Raw genomic sequence first — 20159 nt, forward strand, 5'->3', positions numbered from 1 at the left:
TGAGGCAGAAGAGGGCGCTGGAAGGTCAGGTGGTGTGTTCTGTGCAGCCCTCGGGTGTTGTGGGGGGGAGACCACGCCCCCCCTGCGCCTTGAAGTGCCCCTGCCGGAGCGGCTCCTGGAGTCTGGGAGCGCTGGGCCCCGATGTCGACAACCACCCTTACCCTGTTAGCGCGTTTCCTCGCGGGGGGCCCCCGAGGCCGCGCGTGGGGCTGAGAGGAGTTCTGCGGGGGACGGTGTGGTGCAAGCGGCCACTCCGGGCCTGGCTCAGAATAGGGCTCCATAACCTAGCATGTGTGCCTTCCCTTGTTTTAATGGGAACTTTGTGTGGACGATTCCCCTCAGGTGGACTGCTTGGAGGAAAATTGTAAATTGAGATGGTGGAGAGAACGAATAGAAAATAAGCCACAGTTAGCTGAACAAGACAAAACAGCCAGAGACTAAAAGAAACCAGAGAAGGGGTTCCCTGCATGCTAGGTGGAGGAAGAAGATTGATGAGACCTGTAGAATACGGTTCAATTCCCATGGAGGTGGGGAAATGTAGCCCTGACCTTGGACTGCCACCCTCTTAAATGTTTTCCTAGCACATCATCCTTTATTACTGAAAAGACAATGAAACAACCCTGAAGCATATTATGAAAAAAAGGGAAAAGTCACCTGCACTCCATCATCCCCCCACATTGAGACACCCGTCTTTGGAACATGTGGAGCCGGCCAGGCACTGGGGAAACAAAGGCACAGAGTGAGAAAAAGTGTAGGCAGCCAAATGGTCAGAGGACCAGAGTAAGCCCCAGGCTCCCCGAAGTCCTCTCGGCCTCTCCCTCTGAGGGGCGGTCAGACCGTGTCCACGACTGTGGTCTCCAGAGAGGGGCGGTGCTGTGCCGGAGGCTGCGAGGAGGGTCCCAGAAGGAACACTGGCAGGGGATTAAGAACCTGGAAGCCCTGGAGGAAAGGGTGAGGGGTTTCTCCGGCCTGTTCTTATAAAGGAAACATGAGGAATTCAATCTGATTTAAAGTAAGGACTTTCAGACTCAACAAAGGTGATCAGACGTTCTCTAATCTCTACTGGCTAGAACAAATCAAGAACTTGAGAGCAAAAAGGATTTGGGCTACAGTAGGATGGGCAGTTCCCTTGCCTCTCCCCAAGGCTTGACATTTGGAGGTTCAAACAAACCCCGAATGTAGACGTTCCAAACTAGGCGTCGGGTAGGGTGCTGGGGAAGGGAGTGAGGTCAAAAGGAAGGAGACAGACTGACCTGCAGGCCAGAAGGCACCGGACTCCACAGCGGGACAATCATCTTCTCTTGGCAGTGACAACAGCGACACCCAGTGGGACCAAGTGCAATTGCAATCGTGACCATCTTCCCAGAACCTTTTTAAATGCAGCAGGGAAATCACCTCCCAGGATAATAATTATATCATAATTCAAAGAGTTGCTAGAAATGTCAGTATCTGTTTCTTTGATGGCCACAGGAAAATACGAGTACTTGCCGAAGGAGAACTTCAGTCCGTATGCAGAAATCCCCATGGCTTGGAAGCCAAGCCACCTGCCTGCTGGCTCATTTTCATCCATTCAGTAAACACCCATTGGGTGCCTATCGTGTGCCAGGTGTTGGCCTGGCCACTGAAGGTAGGGAGACAAAAAGACGTCTGGGAGTTCACAGGCAGGAGGGGAGGTGGGTAAGCAAAAATGCAATACAATGTGATTGCTGCCCCCTGAGGATAGGGAAGCTTTCACAGAAGAGGCAGAAATGGGGCGGAAACTCCAAGTGCAGCGTGGACAGTGAGAGCACTGGGTCAGTCTGGGGATCGGTGTTAGATGCCCGCAGACTCTCCAAGAAGAGGGTCTGACAGGCAGCTTGCCCAGAAGGTTGGAAGGTCCCAAGGGCCGTCTTACATGGCGCTAAGCTTTGGGAACACCTTTCGGAGGCAGCTGTCAGGAAGATAGGACCGGTCATACTCAAGGGCCGAATTCAGTGGGTATGTGGGGATCCCCGGGAGCTGTGCCGAAGCACAGCCTTTGCTCCCCCCAGCACCGCGAGGTCTGCATCCATTTCCGCAGCAGACAAGCCCCAGGTCTGGGAGCACACACGCTGAATGCTCTGTTCTGTTCTCAGCGTCTCCTTCCCCGTGACGGGCCCACCTTCAGCACCACGCTCGGGCCTCTCTCTACCCTCATATTCCCTCCCCCGGGGGCAAGGCGCGCGTGTGAATGGCACGCTGCGGAAGAATGAGCTGGGCGTGTTGGAGTTAGTTCCTTCCTCCAGGAAGCACTAGAATCCCCCCCCTCCACTGCACCCCACCCGGGCCTGGGGGAGGCCTGCCCTGGCCCAACGCCACGGTCACTCTTCACCCTCGGCGAGTGTCAAGTAGCCTTCATCAAAAGATGCAGCTTTTGGCTTCTGTCCACTGACACCGTGTCCTAGTTTACCATTTGTTTAAAACCTGAGGAAGAATGGTGCTATTATCTGACCTCCTTTATTCTGAGAAGGCCCGCGAGGCTGTCAGAATCTCCGAGGACAGGCAGATGTCATCTGAAAAAGCCACTCAAAACAAACGTAACGCCAAGGTATGGAATTAGAGAAGGCTGAGGACAGAACCCGAATGTCGACCTTTAAGTGAGGGCAAAAGAGGGATTTGATTCTAAAGGGCAACAGGCAGAGTACACAGAGCATGCGCCGTCGGAGGCTGTCATCTTAAAGGGACGATGGTCTTCACGCGCAGAAAACACGGCAACCCTCCTGTGTGTGCAGGGCAATAACACTGTAGGGCAGCTCACAAACGGCTTCAGCTGTCTTAGAGCTCCTCCTGTCCAAGGTTCTAGAACCCAAGGCTGGGCCATGTTACTGGTGAGCTTCCAAGGACTGGTATTTAGTAACGAAACTTTGGGACATTATCACCTTCCACTGTTCCTTTTTTTTTTTGAAAGATTGATTTCAGAGAGGGAACACAAGCAGGGGCAGTGGGAGAGGGAGAAGCAAGCTTCCTGCTGAGCAGGGAGCCCAATGCGGGGCTCGATCCCAGGATCCTGGGGTCATGACCTGAGCCGAAGGCAGACGCTTAACGACTGAGCCATCCAGGCGCCCCCCTCCTCTGTTCCTTCAGCAGTGATTCTCAGAGTATGAAGATGGATCAGCAATGCATTGTGTCGTCTTATCTTTTGGAGAACTGATATTCAAAATGTGATGTGTAGGGCCCCCCAGGTGGCTCAATGGGTCAAACGTCTGCCTTCAGCTCAGGTCATGATCCCAGACTCCCTGTTGGGCTCCCTGCTCTGCTGGGAGTCTGCTTCTCCCTCTGCCTCTACCCCTCCCCCCTGCTTGTGCTCTAATAAAATCTTTTAAAAATAAGTTTAAAAAATGTGATGTGTAAACTTAAATCTCTTAAAATTTAATAAAAACCTCACGCCTATTAGTTTATCACAAGAAACACTAGTACTTTGATCTATTTGGGTAACTCTCCTAAGGGTGGTAGGAGCCCCTGGTGTTTCTTTTTTTTAATTTTATTATGTTAGTCACCATACATTACATCATTAGTTTTTGATGTAGTGTTCCATGACTCATTGTTTGCGTATAACACCCAGTGCTCCACGCAGAACGTGTCCTCCTTAATACCCATCACCAGGCTAACCCATCCCCCCACGCCCCACCCCGCCCCTGGTGTTTCTTGCCTTGGCCAGTGCCTTGGGGCTCCCTGTCCCCTGAGACCAGGAAGCACACCATCTGCTGAGCTGCACACACACTGACCACCCATCAGACATGCCTCCTGTTGTGCTGGTACAGGGGGCTGCCTGCCTTTTCAAACAATGTGAATTAGAAGAGTATTTCCCTAATTACAGAAATAAATTCACTTTAGAAAACCAGAAAAATACAGTGAAGTATAAAATCAATAAAAATTACTCATGATTCCAACTTCCTGAAATAATGAATATTAATATTTTGGAGTATTTTCTATTTCCACATATACTTTTTTTTAAAGATTTACTTGAGAGAGAGAACATGAGTGGGGGCGGGGGGGACAGAGGGGGAGAGAGAGAGAATCTCAAGTAGACTCCGCACGAAGTACAGAGCCCCACGTGGGGCTCCATCTCCCCACCCTGAGATCACGACCTGAGCCAAAACCAAGAGTCAGACACTTAACCAACTGAGCCACCCAGGCGCCCCAACATGTACTTTTCAAAAAAATAAAATTGAGATTAGTTCTTTACTCTGCTTTTTCTATTTAACATATTGTGAACAATTCTCAATGGTTATTCTTCAAAAACATGATTTTTAATGGCTGAATAACGTGCCATTTGATGAATCCACATACCATCATTTAACCATGCCCATTACACATGTGAAACTGTTACACATTTTCTCTATGATTAAGAACACTGCAGCGAGCATGTCTAATGATTTCCTTAAGGCAAATTCCTAAGAGCAGAGTCACTGAATCAAAGAACCCACTGACATTAAATACACATTAACTGGAATGTCAGTTCTCTGTTCCCAGGTGCAAAGCTTACAGGCTATGGTTAAGGCCAAAATAAGTTACCTTGAGAGTAAGGCTCAAAAGGCAACACTGACGATCCTAGCAGTGTCCTGAACGAGTCAATTTAAAATTTAAATAAAATCAAATAAACGATTACCCTAGGAGTTATAGGCCAATTGGGGGGGAAAGGAGAGGATGAAGAGGGAAAATGAGGAGAAAGCTGGGGGGAGAGATGCTTGTGTGCATTTTATGGTGGAGAGAGGGAGCTACTGAAATTCCCACTATGAGAAAGCACCACGCACTGCTCTATCCTAGAACACCTCGCATGGCTTTCCTTCCTGGACTACTGGACTCCAAGATGTCTGCGGTTACTGCTACAAGGATTAAGATTATGTCCTACTCGGTGACCGCTCCGTAAGCTCCAGGAGCATGCCTGTCTCTGCTACAAGTTGCACACCACAGAAGAGCACGCATGTGCAGCACCAGCCCGCCCGCCCCAGCGCCCCACCAGCGCTTGGGCTGCAGATGAGGTTCTGCCGGTAACAGGCAACTAGCCACAGATGTCAGCAGGACACAATGAACTTGTTGTGTACTCCTCGCACTCCCTTTTCCTTTCCTGTGGTACTTTAGCTCCTGTAATGGTGCTTCAACCCACAAAGATAATGAGAAAATCAAATTACATTGTGTGGTTGGTATCACAGATCTTTTCTAACATAAGGAGTGGTGGTTGGAATGTGGGTGCTAGTAAAGATAATCTTTGGTGGGGCGGGGGGAATATCTTGCAGCACTAACATTTTTCAAAAAGCAACCATCGTGTCTAGTTGTTTTTAAGATGACTCATTTGGAAACTGAGCAAGAATCTGAACAGGCAAATCAGAGAATTATAAATGATCAGTAAATACATGAAAACAGCTCCATCTCACCGGCAATTAGGAAAATACAAATTAAAATAAGATACCGTTTTTCATTTCTAAGACTGGTAAGAATTTTGAAGTTTGAGGACATTCAAAGCTATTGAAGATGTAGAAAATGGACACTCTTGACCACCAATGGTAGAAATATAACTTGGTATAAAATTTCTGAAGGACAATTTTGTACTACTTATCAAATGCACATGCCTTATGATTTAGCAATCTCTTAAATTGAGTTAAAATGAAATAGAATTAAAAATTGAGTTCTTCCAGAGCTCCCAGCTGGCTTGGTTGGTAGAGCATATGACTCTTTCTTGATCTTGGGGTTGTGAGTTCAAGCCCCTTGTTGGGTGCAGAGATTACTTAAAAAAAATTTTTTTTTTTTAGTTCTTCCATTGCCCTAGTTACATTTCAAATGCTCAACAGCCACGTGTCTAGTGGCTACCATACGAGGCAATGCAGACAGATAAGTTTCATCATCAGAGAAAGATCTACTGGGCAACACTGCTATGGAAATATTTACAGAAGTGGACAAATATATTCAATGCAGCATTGTTTATAAAGCAAAATCGCAATACAGTAAAAGGAGAATAGTTAATATCTTTATAAGTCAAGTAGAATAAAAAAATGTGAGGCAGATCTATATGAACAAATAGAAAGAAGACTGCGACACATCAAATTTAAACATATATAGTGGGGTGCCTGGCTGGCTCAGCTGGTTGGAGCATGTAACTCTTGATCTCAGAGTTGTAAGTTCAAGCCCCATGTTGGGTACAGAAGTGACTTAAAATCTTTAAAAAAATAAACATAAAAGTATATTGCAAAACAAGATGCGATTTTCACATTTTATAAAGATATTTATGTAATCTCTAAAGACACTGAAAAATATTTGTAAGGATATACATCAAACTGCTAGAGATAGTAGGAAGAGGGATTGGAGAGAGGAATGAGAATTTTTATTTTTGTGTGTCTGAATTTGTTGCAACCAGCATATATTGTTTTTAGAAAAACATTTCAAAAAGAGTTCTATTTTTAGAAAGGAAGCTATTTACCAGTAAGCCCTGAAGGTATCACAGCCTACTCATTTCTTTTCTAAGCTGAGATCTCCATTCTCTGGTTATCATTTCCCTACACGCAGTACTCGAAAGCACTTTCCTGAGGCCCTGAGGGGAGCCGCAGATGGGCCTCCTCCAGCGCGGGCCCCCTCCTGCCGACCTCGCCCCCACAGCATTTCCCCAACTCTACTCTTCCCTTTGCCCGTCCTTCTGCCCGCTCCCCTACCCCCCCCCACTCTTCCTCAGCCACTCACACAACTACCAGTACGACCCTGCTCTGCCACAGTGCAGGAGGAAGCAAGCCCCCCAACAGATGCGCCTCTGCCCAGCGGAGCACAACTCCTGGTTTCACTCCTCGACCTGAGTGCAGAAGAGCAGGGTGATAAACCAGAGTGGGAGGGACAAGCAAGGGCCAGAGTGTCAGACATTATCACTTTAGATACAAATCCCACCCACCACTGAGGAGAGTATTTTTCAAAACAAAACCAATCACACCAAATATAAGAAAACCACCACTAGCAAGTCAGATGAGCGATTATGTTCCAAATGTGATGGGTTTATTTTATTTTACTCTGATGCAAAACCAAAGATTCCACTACAGCACAGAGACCAATATATTAAAAGGTCATGAAAAAGTGGTGTGGGACATGCAGGACGTGATGTACAAACTGGAGGATCGGGTCACTTCCTTTGTAACATGACACTACATTGTCGCTGAGGAACACATTTAAAATAACACTGCGGAACTCAACTGAAATGTGGCACAAACATGACAACTTCCAGGCATGCCTTCAAGTACCTCTCTTAGGATGGACCTGCGATCTCTAGAGTTCAGTGTGGGGAGGATTACAATTCTTTGGAAGAATAAAAAGTTCACACTTTTGAAATTTCACAGAATTTTAAGGCCAAAACATAGTGGGTTCTCTTCACCTCCAGGGACAAATCGGATGCTTTACCCAAAACCACATTAAGCTTCTAGTTCAAATCCCAACCCAACCTTGTGACCTCCTGCATTGAAGTTCTTTCCATCGATTAAAGCTGATAGGGTCAGTTTGACACCTAGGAAGAAGAAAACACCACAATCACTCATAACAAGTATTATAATCAGATCTTCATTTTCTAGAAACAATAGACGGAGTCAAGGGCACAGATTACAGCTGAGTGTAAGAGTTACAAGCATTTAGGTACGACTAAGTCAACACTGGGTTATCTATAATCATCTGATCTGCAATGAGCAAAGCATAATCACAGCAAACTTCATCTGGAGTTCAGGGTTAAGAATAATGAGTGATCAACCAAACTCACAAGCCAGAGTGACCAGATTATAGTAAGAAATATAAAAATACTTTTTAAGCAAAAGCACTTGATCTGTTTTACTTTGTATGAACAACTGTGACAAAATGGTCTGAACTGACCTATAGTTGGTTGTAGGTTTTATAGGTTATTTTCATTATTCCTCCATTACCTCCTACCCACGCCCATTGTTATTAATTCCTTTACTCACCAGGTCGAAGGGTCTGAGTATAACCCAGTCCAATCAGGCTGGCATTATTTACTTTAGCCTAAGGTTAGGAGATGAAATAGGAACAGTTAGGAAACAATCAACTTCATAATATGTAAGTCCAGTACAACCACTATTTCATGCATCAGATTTCCAAAACTAAAGCAACTTCGGGCCAATCTAGAACTACCAAAACTGAAAATTTAATTGTAAAAAGGTAAGTCTCTTCAGTTAATAGGACTGGTAGTATGGATAGGAGGCTCCTCAAGAATGCATGCTTTAAGGCCTCAAGCAAAATTTTTAAAATACTGTGCAACCAAATACCCCAGGTGTACTGAATTTTTTGAGATGTCAGTTTACAACCTCTGACAGTGGTTAGAACATGAACTCTGGTGAGAGAAGATCTGGATTCCAAGACTTTGGGCAAGTTACCTGACCTCTCCAAGTCTCAGTTCCCTCATCTATAAAATGGGCATGAGGATACTACTCACCACATGGAGTAGTTGGGAGGATTAAATGAGATATTACACATTAAGCCCTTAGCACAGTACCTGAAATTTAAGAGCTCAATTAGTGTCATTATTAATAAGAATTACTAATAGCAACAGGAATAGTAATCAAATCCCATGAATTTACAGATAAGAAAATTTTGAGGCCAAAGAGATAAAATGACTCCAGAAGGTCAGACAACAGCCAAATATAGGAGGAACTTGGACTAGAATCCATGTTCCCGGACTTGAAGTATAATACTCTTTTCACTACACAATGACCAGCTCACTGAAGTTAATAAAGAACATACACACAACAACCAAATCACAACATTCATTTACAACTTAGTTGAAACCCAATCTTGTAGCACATTCTTACAGATAGAGAAGTTCTACAATCCAGCTTGTATTTAGCAGCGATGCCAAAACGGGTATTGTTACTGCCAGCCGTCCAAGCAAGATTTATTGACGTTTCAATCTTCTCGTTAACCTTCTGGTAGATAGACCCTCCAAATTCAGTGCCATCATTCCTATTTTCATGGTACAAGAAAAGTCATAAATACCTAGGTTTGTACCACTCTTATGAAAACAAATTCTAAGACTGTTTAAACAACGACCTCATTTTGCAACTATTTCAGCAAACTTCTAGTATAAATGACTACCAAACAAAACAAGCAACTAAATCCAGTTCTGTAATTTATAACTGGCTAATTAAAATGTAATTAACCGATTCATTTACTCAGCTCCCCACAATGTAAATTTCTTAGACATAATTCAGTTATGCACAAAGGCAGATACCTCAGGTAAATATAATCTAGGTCTTTGAGATGTTCAAAGAATTTAGAACCCTAAAAGTATAGTTCAATAAAGATTTCTGCAAAACAAAAAATACAGCAGTACAAGAAAAAAGCCAATCCTGGACTTCATTTGAAACAACCCTAGAGTCAGAAAGCACCATCCCCACAATACCTAGGGTGTACTGCTCTAGAGAAGTGCCTAAATTATTGCTTCAAAGCATCCCAGAACTTAAGAGTCCCTGAGTTTTCATGGTTTTCCTGATCATACTGTTTCACCGATTTTAATGCCACTGTCTAGGCCACTGCTTGACTTTATTTCAGGCATCACACTGAACTGGAATGTCTAGTGGAGAGCAATCTACAACACTTTGAAAACACAGAATTCTTCCTTTGCCTTTTTTTTTTTCCCCAGTATACTAACAGTGCTCAGTAGGCCAAGACATAAGCTATAATTTAAAAGTTCAAATTCATGGGGCGCCTGGGTGGCTCAGTTGGTTAAGCGACTGCCTTCGGCTCAAGTCATGATTCTGGAGTCCCGGGACCAAGTCCCGCACTGGGCTCCCTGCTCAGCAGGGAGTCTGCTTCTCCCTCTGACCCTCCCCCATCTCGTGTGCGCTCTCTCTCTCTTTCTCTTTCAAATAAATAAATAAAATCTTTAAAAAAAAAGTTCAAATTCATTTAACCAACAAGATGCAGCCTACAGAACTGAATCCAGGATTGCTTTGAGGACTTCTGCTTCTTCTGAATGCAATAGGGGTGGCTGGGTTGTGACCAAGGGTCCCCAAAAACCTCCGCAGAATCACTGGGGATGGTCCAGGATGCTTAGATCAATTAGGTGGTTGCTCTTCATGATCCAGACTGGCTTCCAGATACTGCCAAGCTGAGTAAGGCACCAAAGGAAGCAGAAATATCTCCAAAGGATCCCTTTATCAGGAGGTAACCTATGCCCGGGCTCTCTCCATCCCAATGGTTCTTGTACAGACTCTAGACCTTCCTAAAGTACTGGGGTACTGACTGAGAGGCCAGTAACTACCAGTAGCCCAGCACAATGCACCAAGTGCATTAATCTCTGGCAATGTTTTGCTGACTCAGAAAATAGTAGAGTGAGGCTGGATGTCCACCAAAGCATATTAAATGCAAGTACGATCATTTCTAACCTTCTCAACATGCTAATGGCTACCACCTTTTTGGGCGACTGCACCAGAGCTAAAGGCGGAATAAATTATAAACACTCACACATGAGTGTGCAGCTGGAAGTCTGCAGCCTTATAACCCAGGGCAAAATTATTCTGTGACAGTTTGGATTTGGCTGTGTCAAAACTCATCTGATAGCCAGCAAGCCAACCCTCAAAGGCTAACACAGCCCAGCCATAGATGGTTGGTCCAGAAAAATCTATATCAACATTACTGCCAAGACTGAAACAATCCCGTTTATAAGAGGCCTTCAATTTTCCACTCTTCTTTCTGTAAGAAATAACAACACAATGAAAACAACATGAGTTTCTACTACTGTCCAGAAATCTTCAGAGTAAGATACCCTCTCTCCCCCAATGTAAATACGATTTTGGTAGATGGCATACATATAGTAAAGTTTCAAATGACAACTCTACAAATATAGTTTTGTTAGGATTAGAAATGCATATACTGGGGTGCCTGGGTGGCTCAGTCAGTAAAGCGTTTGATTCGGCTCAGGTCATGATCAGACTCCCTGCTCAGCAGGGAGTATGCTTTCCCTGCCACTGTACTGTCTCTCGTGCGCTCTCAAATAAAATCTTAAAAAAAAAAAAAAAAGAAAAAAAGAAACGCATATATTATTTATATTTTTACCTTTTCTTCACTGTAAGTTCAAATGACAGGATATTTCATGATTAATATCATGAAGGCATGAATAAAAGTATAAAAAGGAATAAGCTATTTCAGTACCAAATTAATAACCTGAATATGTATTTATTCATGAGAACCCAAATTTCTTTAAATGTTTTTATAAATGCCCAAATGCTACAAAAAGTTAACACCTGACACACTTCACTTCTAAGTGATTAACCTATCATGAAGAGAAGTGTATTTTTTTTTTTTAAAGGATACAGTCCTTTGGTAAACATATCTATTTTCCTTAGGGTCACTATTTTCTCCCTGGACAACATTAGATGGATGGAAGAGAAGTGTACACTTTTGAAAGGCAGTACTGAAAACATGAAATTGGTCTTAATCATCCTTGTCCTATTTAATCAGGCTTCTGAGAATATTTGTCTGGAAGATAACTAAGTGGGTGGCAGGAATGACACACGTTGTTACAGCTAAGGAAAAACAACACTTTGACTTTTTCTAGCACCGACCCATGTGAGACAGATAGGGAACAACATGATCCCCGTTTTTTAGACAAAGAAACTGAAGCGGAGAGGTTAGGAGATTTCTAAAGGCTAAGAAAGCACATCAGTAGCAGAACTACTGCTTATAGTGTTCCACAGCCAGATTACACTGTTTTCTTAAGAAATGAACTTCTCAGGGGCACCTGGGTGGCTCAGAGAGTTGAGCGTCCGACTCTTGATTTCAGCTCAGGATTCAGAGTCCTGGGATAAAGCCCCACGCCTGGCTCCGCACTTAGAGGGGAATCTGCTTCTCCCTCCCTCTCCCTCTGTCCCTCCCCCTGCTCTCTCTCTCTCTAATAAATAAATCTTAAAAAAAAGAAAAAGAAAAAGAAATTAACTCCTCAGCAAAATACCACATCCATGAATCTTTAGAATAGCTTAAGAATTATCTAGTCTTGGAATGCCTGGCTGGCTCAGTTGGTACAGCGTGCAATTCTTGGTCACTGGGTTGTGAGTCTGAGCCCCACACTGGGTGTAGAGATTACTTAAAAATAAAATCTTTAAAAAAAAAAAAAAAAGAAAGAAGAAAAAGAAATATCTAGTCTCAAACCCTTCTAGCTCCTGAACTTTTCCTACTACATGCCTCTTTGGACTAGCTTTGTATTTTTGTTCATCTGTTCAATTTTCAAATCAAAACTTTACCCTGCTTCAAAGGAATCCTCCTTTCTCTTCACTAGACATACAAGGTCTCTCTGGTATTCCTAACAGCAACCTCCTACATTCTCCCTGCATCTAAACTTTTCATTGCAATTCCCTAGTCTAAAGCGCTCTCTCCCTACAGTCTACAAAAACATTTCAGAAAATAGGGTTTGGATAATTACCCTGTGTTCGGTACAAATATGGTATCAAGAGTCAGTTTCAACCCTTCAGCCAACTGAAAAACAAAAATTTAAAATAAACAATTAGTAATTTTCTTTTTTTGACCCAAGAAATCAATTTAAAGTTTTCTCTAACTTCCTACCCAAAAAAAAAAAGGAGTCATTAAAGTAAGCCAAATATTAAGTTACTTACTAAATTATATCTTTATCCTTCCCCTCCCTCCTTACCCCAGGTTTCATCAGATTCTCTCACCAAAAACCAGGTTTAAATGTGTGGGCCAAATTCTATCACAGCCAATAACATTAATTACAGTAAAAAAACAACAAAATTCCAATACAACCAGGTAATCTTGATACTCTCTTGAAATTACTGTAATGAGATAACCTGACATTTAACAAACCAACCTAAGGAATTTATTCAGCTACACATATATGTTATCTATCTATGGTAGTGTGCATGTACACAGACCTCAAAAAACAGTACCCCATACACAGCAAATACTTAACAAATACCTGCTGATAAAGTTTTCTCTTTGAAGACATTACAGAATTTAAAAACATTTTTCTATGGAGCCAATTTTGCAATGATTACAAAATAAAATCAAACTACCTCACTGTGAATAGTTTGGTTTACCCAGGGGAGGCTCAGTTACAATCAGAACTGGTCAGAACAAAGATGTAATGTGATAAGTATGGACTCACACCTTTACTTTCTAGAAATCTAAGACATATCAAAGAAGGCCACATGCAGAGAAAAAATATGGCTACTATCTAGGTTATGAGATCTTGTTTACACTGTATTTGGGGTTTACAGTTCATTTTATCTGCAAGATAAATTTAACCTACAAATAACTTCTAATGCTTTCTCTTACCTTATTCTCCAAAGAGATTTCTGTTCCGAGAGTATTGTCTGTGTTCCATTTCTGGGTGAAGGTAAGTCCATAGTTACAGACCTTATATTTGGTCTCTAGGTTGCCTGACGCTTTCCCTGTATCAGTGTAAGCATGACCAGAAGTAGAAAATTCCTGATAAGCAAGAAAAATAACTTTAAAATCAACTCATCAAACAGAAAATACTCATTTCAGAAAGTAGTGTTCAATGCATCAGAAACCAATAGTTTGTTACAACATATTTCCTGCTTTCTCATTTCTAAAGTTTAGCCAGTTTCAGATCTTTCCATTATTCCATCTCTTCCACTAATACTTCTTGTTCCATATACTCTCTTACTAAAATGGGAATCTTAAATTCTCTCCTTTAAAAGAGAAATATCTTTACTGAAAATAAATGCCTTTACTAAAAAGACAAAAATATTGAATCATAAACATTTTACTTTCATGACCTGAAAAAAAATTATTCATTCTCTATCATATCTTTCAAGCTATTAGTTAATTTTAAAATCCTTAAAAATCCCCAAACACTAGAACGGACTACCCTACCCTCTTTTTTGTTGGGTTTTTTTTTTTTTAAGATTTTATTTATTTATTTGAGAGGGGAGAGAGTACGTGAGCATGCAAGAGCAGGGGGCGGGAGAAGCAGACTCGCCACTGAGCAGGGAGCCCCACGTGGGGCTCAATCCCAGGACCCAGGGATCATGACCTGAGGCGAAGGCAGACGCTTAACCGAGCCACCCAGATGCCCCAGCCCTTTTAACAGAACTTCAGTGCATTTAAAAACTTTTTTTAATTTTTATTGTGGTAAAATACACCTAACATAAAATTTACCATTTTTAAGTGTGCAGTTTAGTGGCATTAAGTACAGTTACACTAATCAGAAAAACTTTATTGCTTTGGTCCACAAAACTATCAGTAAAATTTTTGAAATAAACAATCTCAATATTTGAAAGTATGTACCCATTTTTCCAAACAAAATGGAATGGTATAAATTATCTCTTTCTTCCTTCTCCCCATCTACCTTTTAAAGTGCTTTCTATCAAACAGTGACCATGAACACCTTAAAACATGTCCTCCTCCCTAGGTAGGTGTCCTTTCAGTCATATGACAATGAGCAATAGGAAACAGATCTCCCTCTAAAAGGAAGCCAACAGTCAACACCTGTCACTGACAATCTATGAACTGTCAAGAAAAAAAACCCTTCTGATTGGCCCTGTTTTTAGAGAACATTTCTGAACTACTGCCAACAGTCATGAAATGCTGCCAGCCCTGAGCAGTTCTGTTTCACTGCCCGCAGTATGAATCCTCCCTTTACCAAACAGCCTGCTCCTTACCTCTAAGGCTCTACATGCTGATGAAACAATTGGGAATCTATGATCTGTTTATCAACACCATGCAGGAAGTTTTCCAAGACAGTATTATGCTGCACATTTTAGGGTAAGGCTCAGTACAAAATGACAAACGCTAGTCATGTTTAATAGTTCACACGATTATTTAATGCAAGCAATGCTTTCTTTTAGTAGATCCAACTATCCAGTGTTTTATTTTTTACATATACCTCTCATAAACTTGAAAGTATAGCACAGATAAACCTCATTTTTAGTGTTAGGAAAACCTCAAACACAAAACTAAGGTAAAAGTGTATTTAGTCTGCATTTTTTCCTTGTCACCATCATTTCTTAGTTTGAAGCTCTCTCAAAAGTCTAAAATACCAGAAGTACAAATCTTTAAGGCCAGAATTTTTCTAAGTTAAAAAGTTTAACTGGCTCACAATTGCTTTAGTTTTTCTCTAACTTCACCATTAGATCAAACAGTGCAAAATACATTTATAACGTGCATATAACGTCTATAGCTCTACAGTAAAGGCTAGTAAGCAACAAAACCACCATAAAAATGTTACTGTTAAACAGATAGCATATGACAAAAATATTAAGTGCAATCTAAGAACTGATTGGAGCAATGGATGAAATTTATCTTAAATCAATACCAGAGACCAAAAGCAGCCATAAAAACAAGCACACAAATATGCTCTATTTTTCTTACCATCTGAATGAATAGTCCCACACCACAGCAGCATGGAAGGGAGATAAAATTTTAGCCAATGATTTTTACAACATAAACCTAATTTGACCAAATTCTGAAACCCTATTCAAAGTGAGTATAATTTTTCTATTTTAACAAAACCATATAACAATATGCCCATCCTAGTAGTAGCTGCATATATATTTATTTACCACTAGAAAAACCCAGGGAAAAAATGATAATGACAAACCAGGAGTATGAAACAAAGTATCATACAAATTCCATATTCTTTTAGCTCCTCTAATTAAAGTATTATACCTGGAAATAAAATTAGCACTGGTTTAAATAGGTAAGTACCAAAAAGAGCAGAAATCAGAGAATGAGGTGAATGTAAAGTTAATCTATTTACCAGATTTACTGAATAAAAGTTCTGGTTAATGACACTTTGAAAATATGTCTATATCCTTTACTATATTCTTAACTTCCAGTAAAAAAGACTTCATGAACATCCAATAAAAACTGTAGATTAATCCTTTACATGCATTTTTAGTTTTACATTTGTTTTGATCAATCATGAAGGGATAGACTAAAATCAATTGGTTTTTGTAAGAGGGCAATAAAACTTACATGAGCCCATTATAATGGAAGTAAAGTTTTTAGTACCCATATACATACTCATGAAAGTATAAAGATATGATATGGGTCAAAAGAATACAGATATTTTATATCTCCTGAGAGTAAGACTCAGCATATTCTATTATGAGGGGGGAGAATTCTTATTATTCTTATTATGAGAACCTTTGTTCTTCCCCAAAATTCAAACTGATTGTCTAGGGCTAAGGGTAAGATACTCACTGAAATCTGAGAGTATGACAAAACTGTAGGGAAGGCAGCACAGTGCCAAATGTACAGACTCACGGAACTAGACTAAACAATTTTTTAACAGGTTCCTTTAAGTTAATTATGCTACATCTATTAAAATTATATTGGGTACTCACCACTCCACTACAGGACTTGGTTTTCAGATCTATTTTAACCATGCCAAATCCTAGACAAACAGAAAAACACAGTAATGTACAAAATGTGATTTCACTCCAGTTTTTACAACTTAAGAGATTATGAAAACAGTCCTTGTACCTTCCATATGGAAAATACACAGTATCCTCGTTAGGTGAGAGTTCCATTAAAAACTGAATTATAATGAAATAACTTTTAATTTTTAAACTCTCAAAAAACAAAAATTATCAGAAAATATTATGCTTATGTAAGTATAAACTTAAATAATTATACTAGTTAATAAGAAAAATCAAATGTAGGGGCGCCTGGGTGGCTCAGTCGTTGAGCATCTGCCTTCGGCTCAGGTCATGATCCCAGGGTCCTGGGATAGGGCCCCACATCGGGCTCCCTGCTCCGCAGGAAGCCTGCTTCTCCCTCTCCCACTCCCTCTGCTTGTGTTCCCTGTCTCTCTCTGTGTCTCTGTCAAATAAATAAAATCTTAAAAAAAAAAAGAAAAATCAAATGTATATAGCACAAAAATTAAAAGGTTAAGTTTTTTAAAAACCAAAAATAAATGTCCATTTGGGATCAAGAATATGTTACTCCAAAGAAGTCAAAAGTTGTGTCTTCACGCATTGCCATTATTTGGAGGAGGAAAAATGTACCCCCCACTTTAACTAGGGCTAGCCAGAGGAGACAGAAGTATTACAGATTTCTATTACTTCATCTTACAGATAACATTAAATATGCAAATGTATATGCATACATATATGTATATAATTGCTTTTAATGCTTGTAAGGCAGGAACTCTACCTCTAAAGAGTCAAGTCTAATAATCTGTTGATAGTTATCCCCTTAAATCCTGTGAAGTAGATTAATGTTAACCTCATTTTACTAGCACTGCATCTTGCATATAGTAATAAGCATTCAACACTAACCCTTACCCCAAATTGGAAATGTACAGTAGCATACTTACCATATCCTTTATTGAAGACATCCTTGGCGGCCTTTCCTAGGTCACAGTAAGTCGGTGTGTTACACATATCTTATCAAGAAAAATAAGGACAAAGGAATAAAAACAGCCATTTAGTATTTATTCACCCACAGTCCTCGTATTTAGTCCTGTGAGAAGAGGTATACAGTTTTCTCTTCCTTTGCATCATTAATGCTTATACCCTAATGCAAGCAAAGTTAGAAGAAGGCATTCTACTTCTTTACAAAGAACCTTCCAGAATACTGGATAATAAAAGGGTTGTTTTCATGAGATTCACAGAGATTATCTTTCTGACTGCATTTCAAAGAAAAGAAATTTCTCACAGGCTGAAGGAGATGCTTTATTAAATTGGGACTTTTTACTTAAAAAAAAATTATATATATATATGCAAACTTTACATTGGAAAAAACATTTCTTGGGCTGTTATAAAGCCAAGAGCTACTAAAGTGATCAGGTAAAATTGTTTTGAAGAACTGTAAGAATAGATGCATTAAAAATCTTCAGGGTTAACATTTTTGCCACTGTGAAATTCAGCTTTTAAAATAAGAATTACCATACTAATTGGAATGCATTCATCCAGAATATGTCCTCTCTCAAAGCTCTTTTAAAAGTAAATTTATATAGTCTTACCCATTAGCCACAAACAGGATAAATTCTACCTGCAGTAATTCTGTTTATCAAAAATTGGTGTGTACTCTAAAGTTAAAGCCTTCAAAAACCAAAGGTGCCTTCACTTTTCACCTTACCTACTTGGTATTCACACAGCTTTTCTACTGCCGATCTGGCTCTCACATTAAAGTTCTCAGAAGCTCTATCTACATAGATAAACATACCACACCTCTGCCCTCTTTGTATAACGGGAAATCTCTTCCTGCAGCAGCTTCAACAGCCATGGCTAACCAACTGTAGAACCATCTCAAGCAGTCCCATTCACCCAATACCAGAAAAATCCAGAGCACCAGCTATCCCATGCAATTACTATGCCTAAACTATCTACACAATCAAACTAATATGCACTTATATTTAGCCTGGCTCTTAATCTACCCTTCTGCTAAGTTTCTGCCTAAACCATTACATCTGAACACAACACACGCTTATGATGCACTTTTTAATTGTGAATTCATTTAAAATTTGTTCCTTGGGGCGACTGGGTGGCTCAGTCGTTAAGCGTCTGCCTTTGGCTCAGGTCATGATCCCAGGGTCCTGGGATCGAGCCCCGTGTCAGGCTCCCTGCTTGGCGGGAAGCCTGCTTCTCCCTCTCCCACTCCCTCTGCTTGTGTTCCCTCTCTCGCTCTCTGTCAAATAAATAAATAAAATCCTTAAAAATAAAAAATAAATAAAATTTGTCCCTTAACCTAAACCTGTCAAATATGACAAACATTATATATTAAGAGGGCAGGGTATAATATAAAATACATATCTAAAGAGGAAAGAGTAGAGTAAAGGTGAAGGAGTGAGTATAAATGTACTGACTCATACGATAATAAAACTTTGTCCTAAGCCAGGGTTTCAGAGTTCACTTCCAGGGCAATTCTTTTACAATTCAATTCCCTGCATTTAAATGATCCATTCTAGAATTGCCAACTGCAATTTGATATTACTCTTTATTATTTCAACCGATGCTGGTACCTGATGAAATGTGCCAGAAGTCTAAATTTGAGGTCGGTGTAGAAAGGCAGGCAGGCACTATGTATTCAAATAAAAATGTTAAGCCTTTACAGTCTGGATTTTCAATTACTGACAGGAGAAAAGATAACGCTTAACTGTTTAGAAACATCCATCTAATGACAGTCTTTTAGCATTTTGCTTTATTTTTTCAAAACCACTGCTAGACACTTTGCAAAAGTGTAGCCCGTTTAGTTTACTGACTGACCTCAATTCTGCCTAGTTCAAGCTTACTTTTTCAGGCCCATGATTCTGACGGGAAATACACTGCTGGTATGATCAAGCAAAAAACAGAGAAGACACAGAGACTTCATGTCACTCGGGAGTAAAGTTCTCATCACATATTTCTATCAGCTTTACAAAATAGACTTGTTCGTTGGCATGCACAACTACGAGGTTTCTTTAGATGCAGACAGAGGGGGAAAGGTTAATTAGGTAAGACTGCTTTACACAATTACTAACTTGCCCGTAAAGAGCCCCTTTTGTTCCTCGTTTCGCCTTTTTCAGTTGCACGTACAGCATCCTCCCCTTGGCGATAAGGAGTGCTACAGAGCTCCCCTGATACTGGACTATTCCAGAGAGGAAGCTGGGGGCGAGGGGGTGGGGGTGGGTTTGGGGTTCGAGGATCCAACTTCCCTAGAAACCAACCTCCTTTCTGGCCTGACGCCGAGAAAGAAAGTCCTGTGGGCCCACCAGGAAGGGAGAGGGTCAGGCTCGGCGCTCCGAGCGCCGCTCCCCACGCCGGCGGTGCGGCTCCATCACCTGAGGCGGCCAGGGGATCAAGGACCCCTCTGCTCTCCGCGGCCCCACAGGGCCCGCGCCCCGTTAGGCTCCTCTCTCCCTTCCGCGCCCTCTGTTAGGCCCGCCTCCCGTTGGGTCTCCTGCTCGGTGGCGTACCACCACCCACTCCGGCCCGCCCGGGCCGCCGGCCGCCCGGCTCACGGTCTCGGGTCCCCTCACCTCCAACCAGAGGGCCTGTCCCCGTTCCGCCAGGGCAACGCTGAAGGTCTTCTTCAAACCAACGCCGTCCGCGCCTGCGCGGCCTCACTCTCCCCGCGGCGCCTGCGCGCCCCTACCTGCCCCTCCCGCGCACGGCGTTTGCGCCGTAGTGTCGCGCCGGAGTCGCGCGCTGCGGGTCTGAGTGCCCTGAGGAACAGCTGGAGCGAACCCAACTGTCTGGCTC

General features: G+C 41.7%; 1 protein-coding gene across 4 annotated transcripts; it reads right to left on the minus strand.

Moving 5' to 3' along the window:
• Positions 1-6935: 6935 nt before the first annotated feature.
• Positions 6936-20152, minus strand: VDAC3 (voltage dependent anion channel 3). 4 transcript variants are annotated; one of them, XM_027600139.2, is made up of 10 exons: positions 19937-20152; positions 17294-17362; positions 16320-16369; positions 15343-15345; positions 13282-13434; positions 12413-12465; positions 10459-10686; positions 8805-8955; positions 7941-7998; positions 6936-7495 (listed from the first exon to the last, which is right to left on the minus strand). In XM_027600139.2, the coding sequence occupies exons 2-10, from the start codon at positions 17358-17360 to the stop codon at positions 7404-7406; spliced, it is 855 nt and encodes a 284-aa protein (XP_027455940.1). In that variant the 5' UTR covers positions 17361-17362; positions 19937-20152; the 3' UTR covers positions 6936-7403. The 4 variants fall into 4 exon arrangements, with proteins under 4 accessions (XP_027455940.1, XP_027455941.1, XP_027455943.1 ...); XM_027600140.2 differs by lacking the exon at positions 19937-20152 and adding an exon at positions 19625-19819; XM_027600142.2 differs by lacking the exons at positions 15343-15345; positions 19937-20152 and adding an exon at positions 19625-19643.
• Positions 20153-20159: the final 7 nt, after the last annotated feature.

This window comes from Zalophus californianus, chromosome 2 (assembly GCF_009762305.2).
Source record: "Zalophus californianus isolate mZalCal1 chromosome 2, mZalCal1.pri.v2, whole genome shotgun sequence".
In the NCBI taxonomy this organism is placed as follows: Eukaryota; Metazoa; Chordata; class Mammalia; order Carnivora; family Otariidae; genus Zalophus; species Zalophus californianus.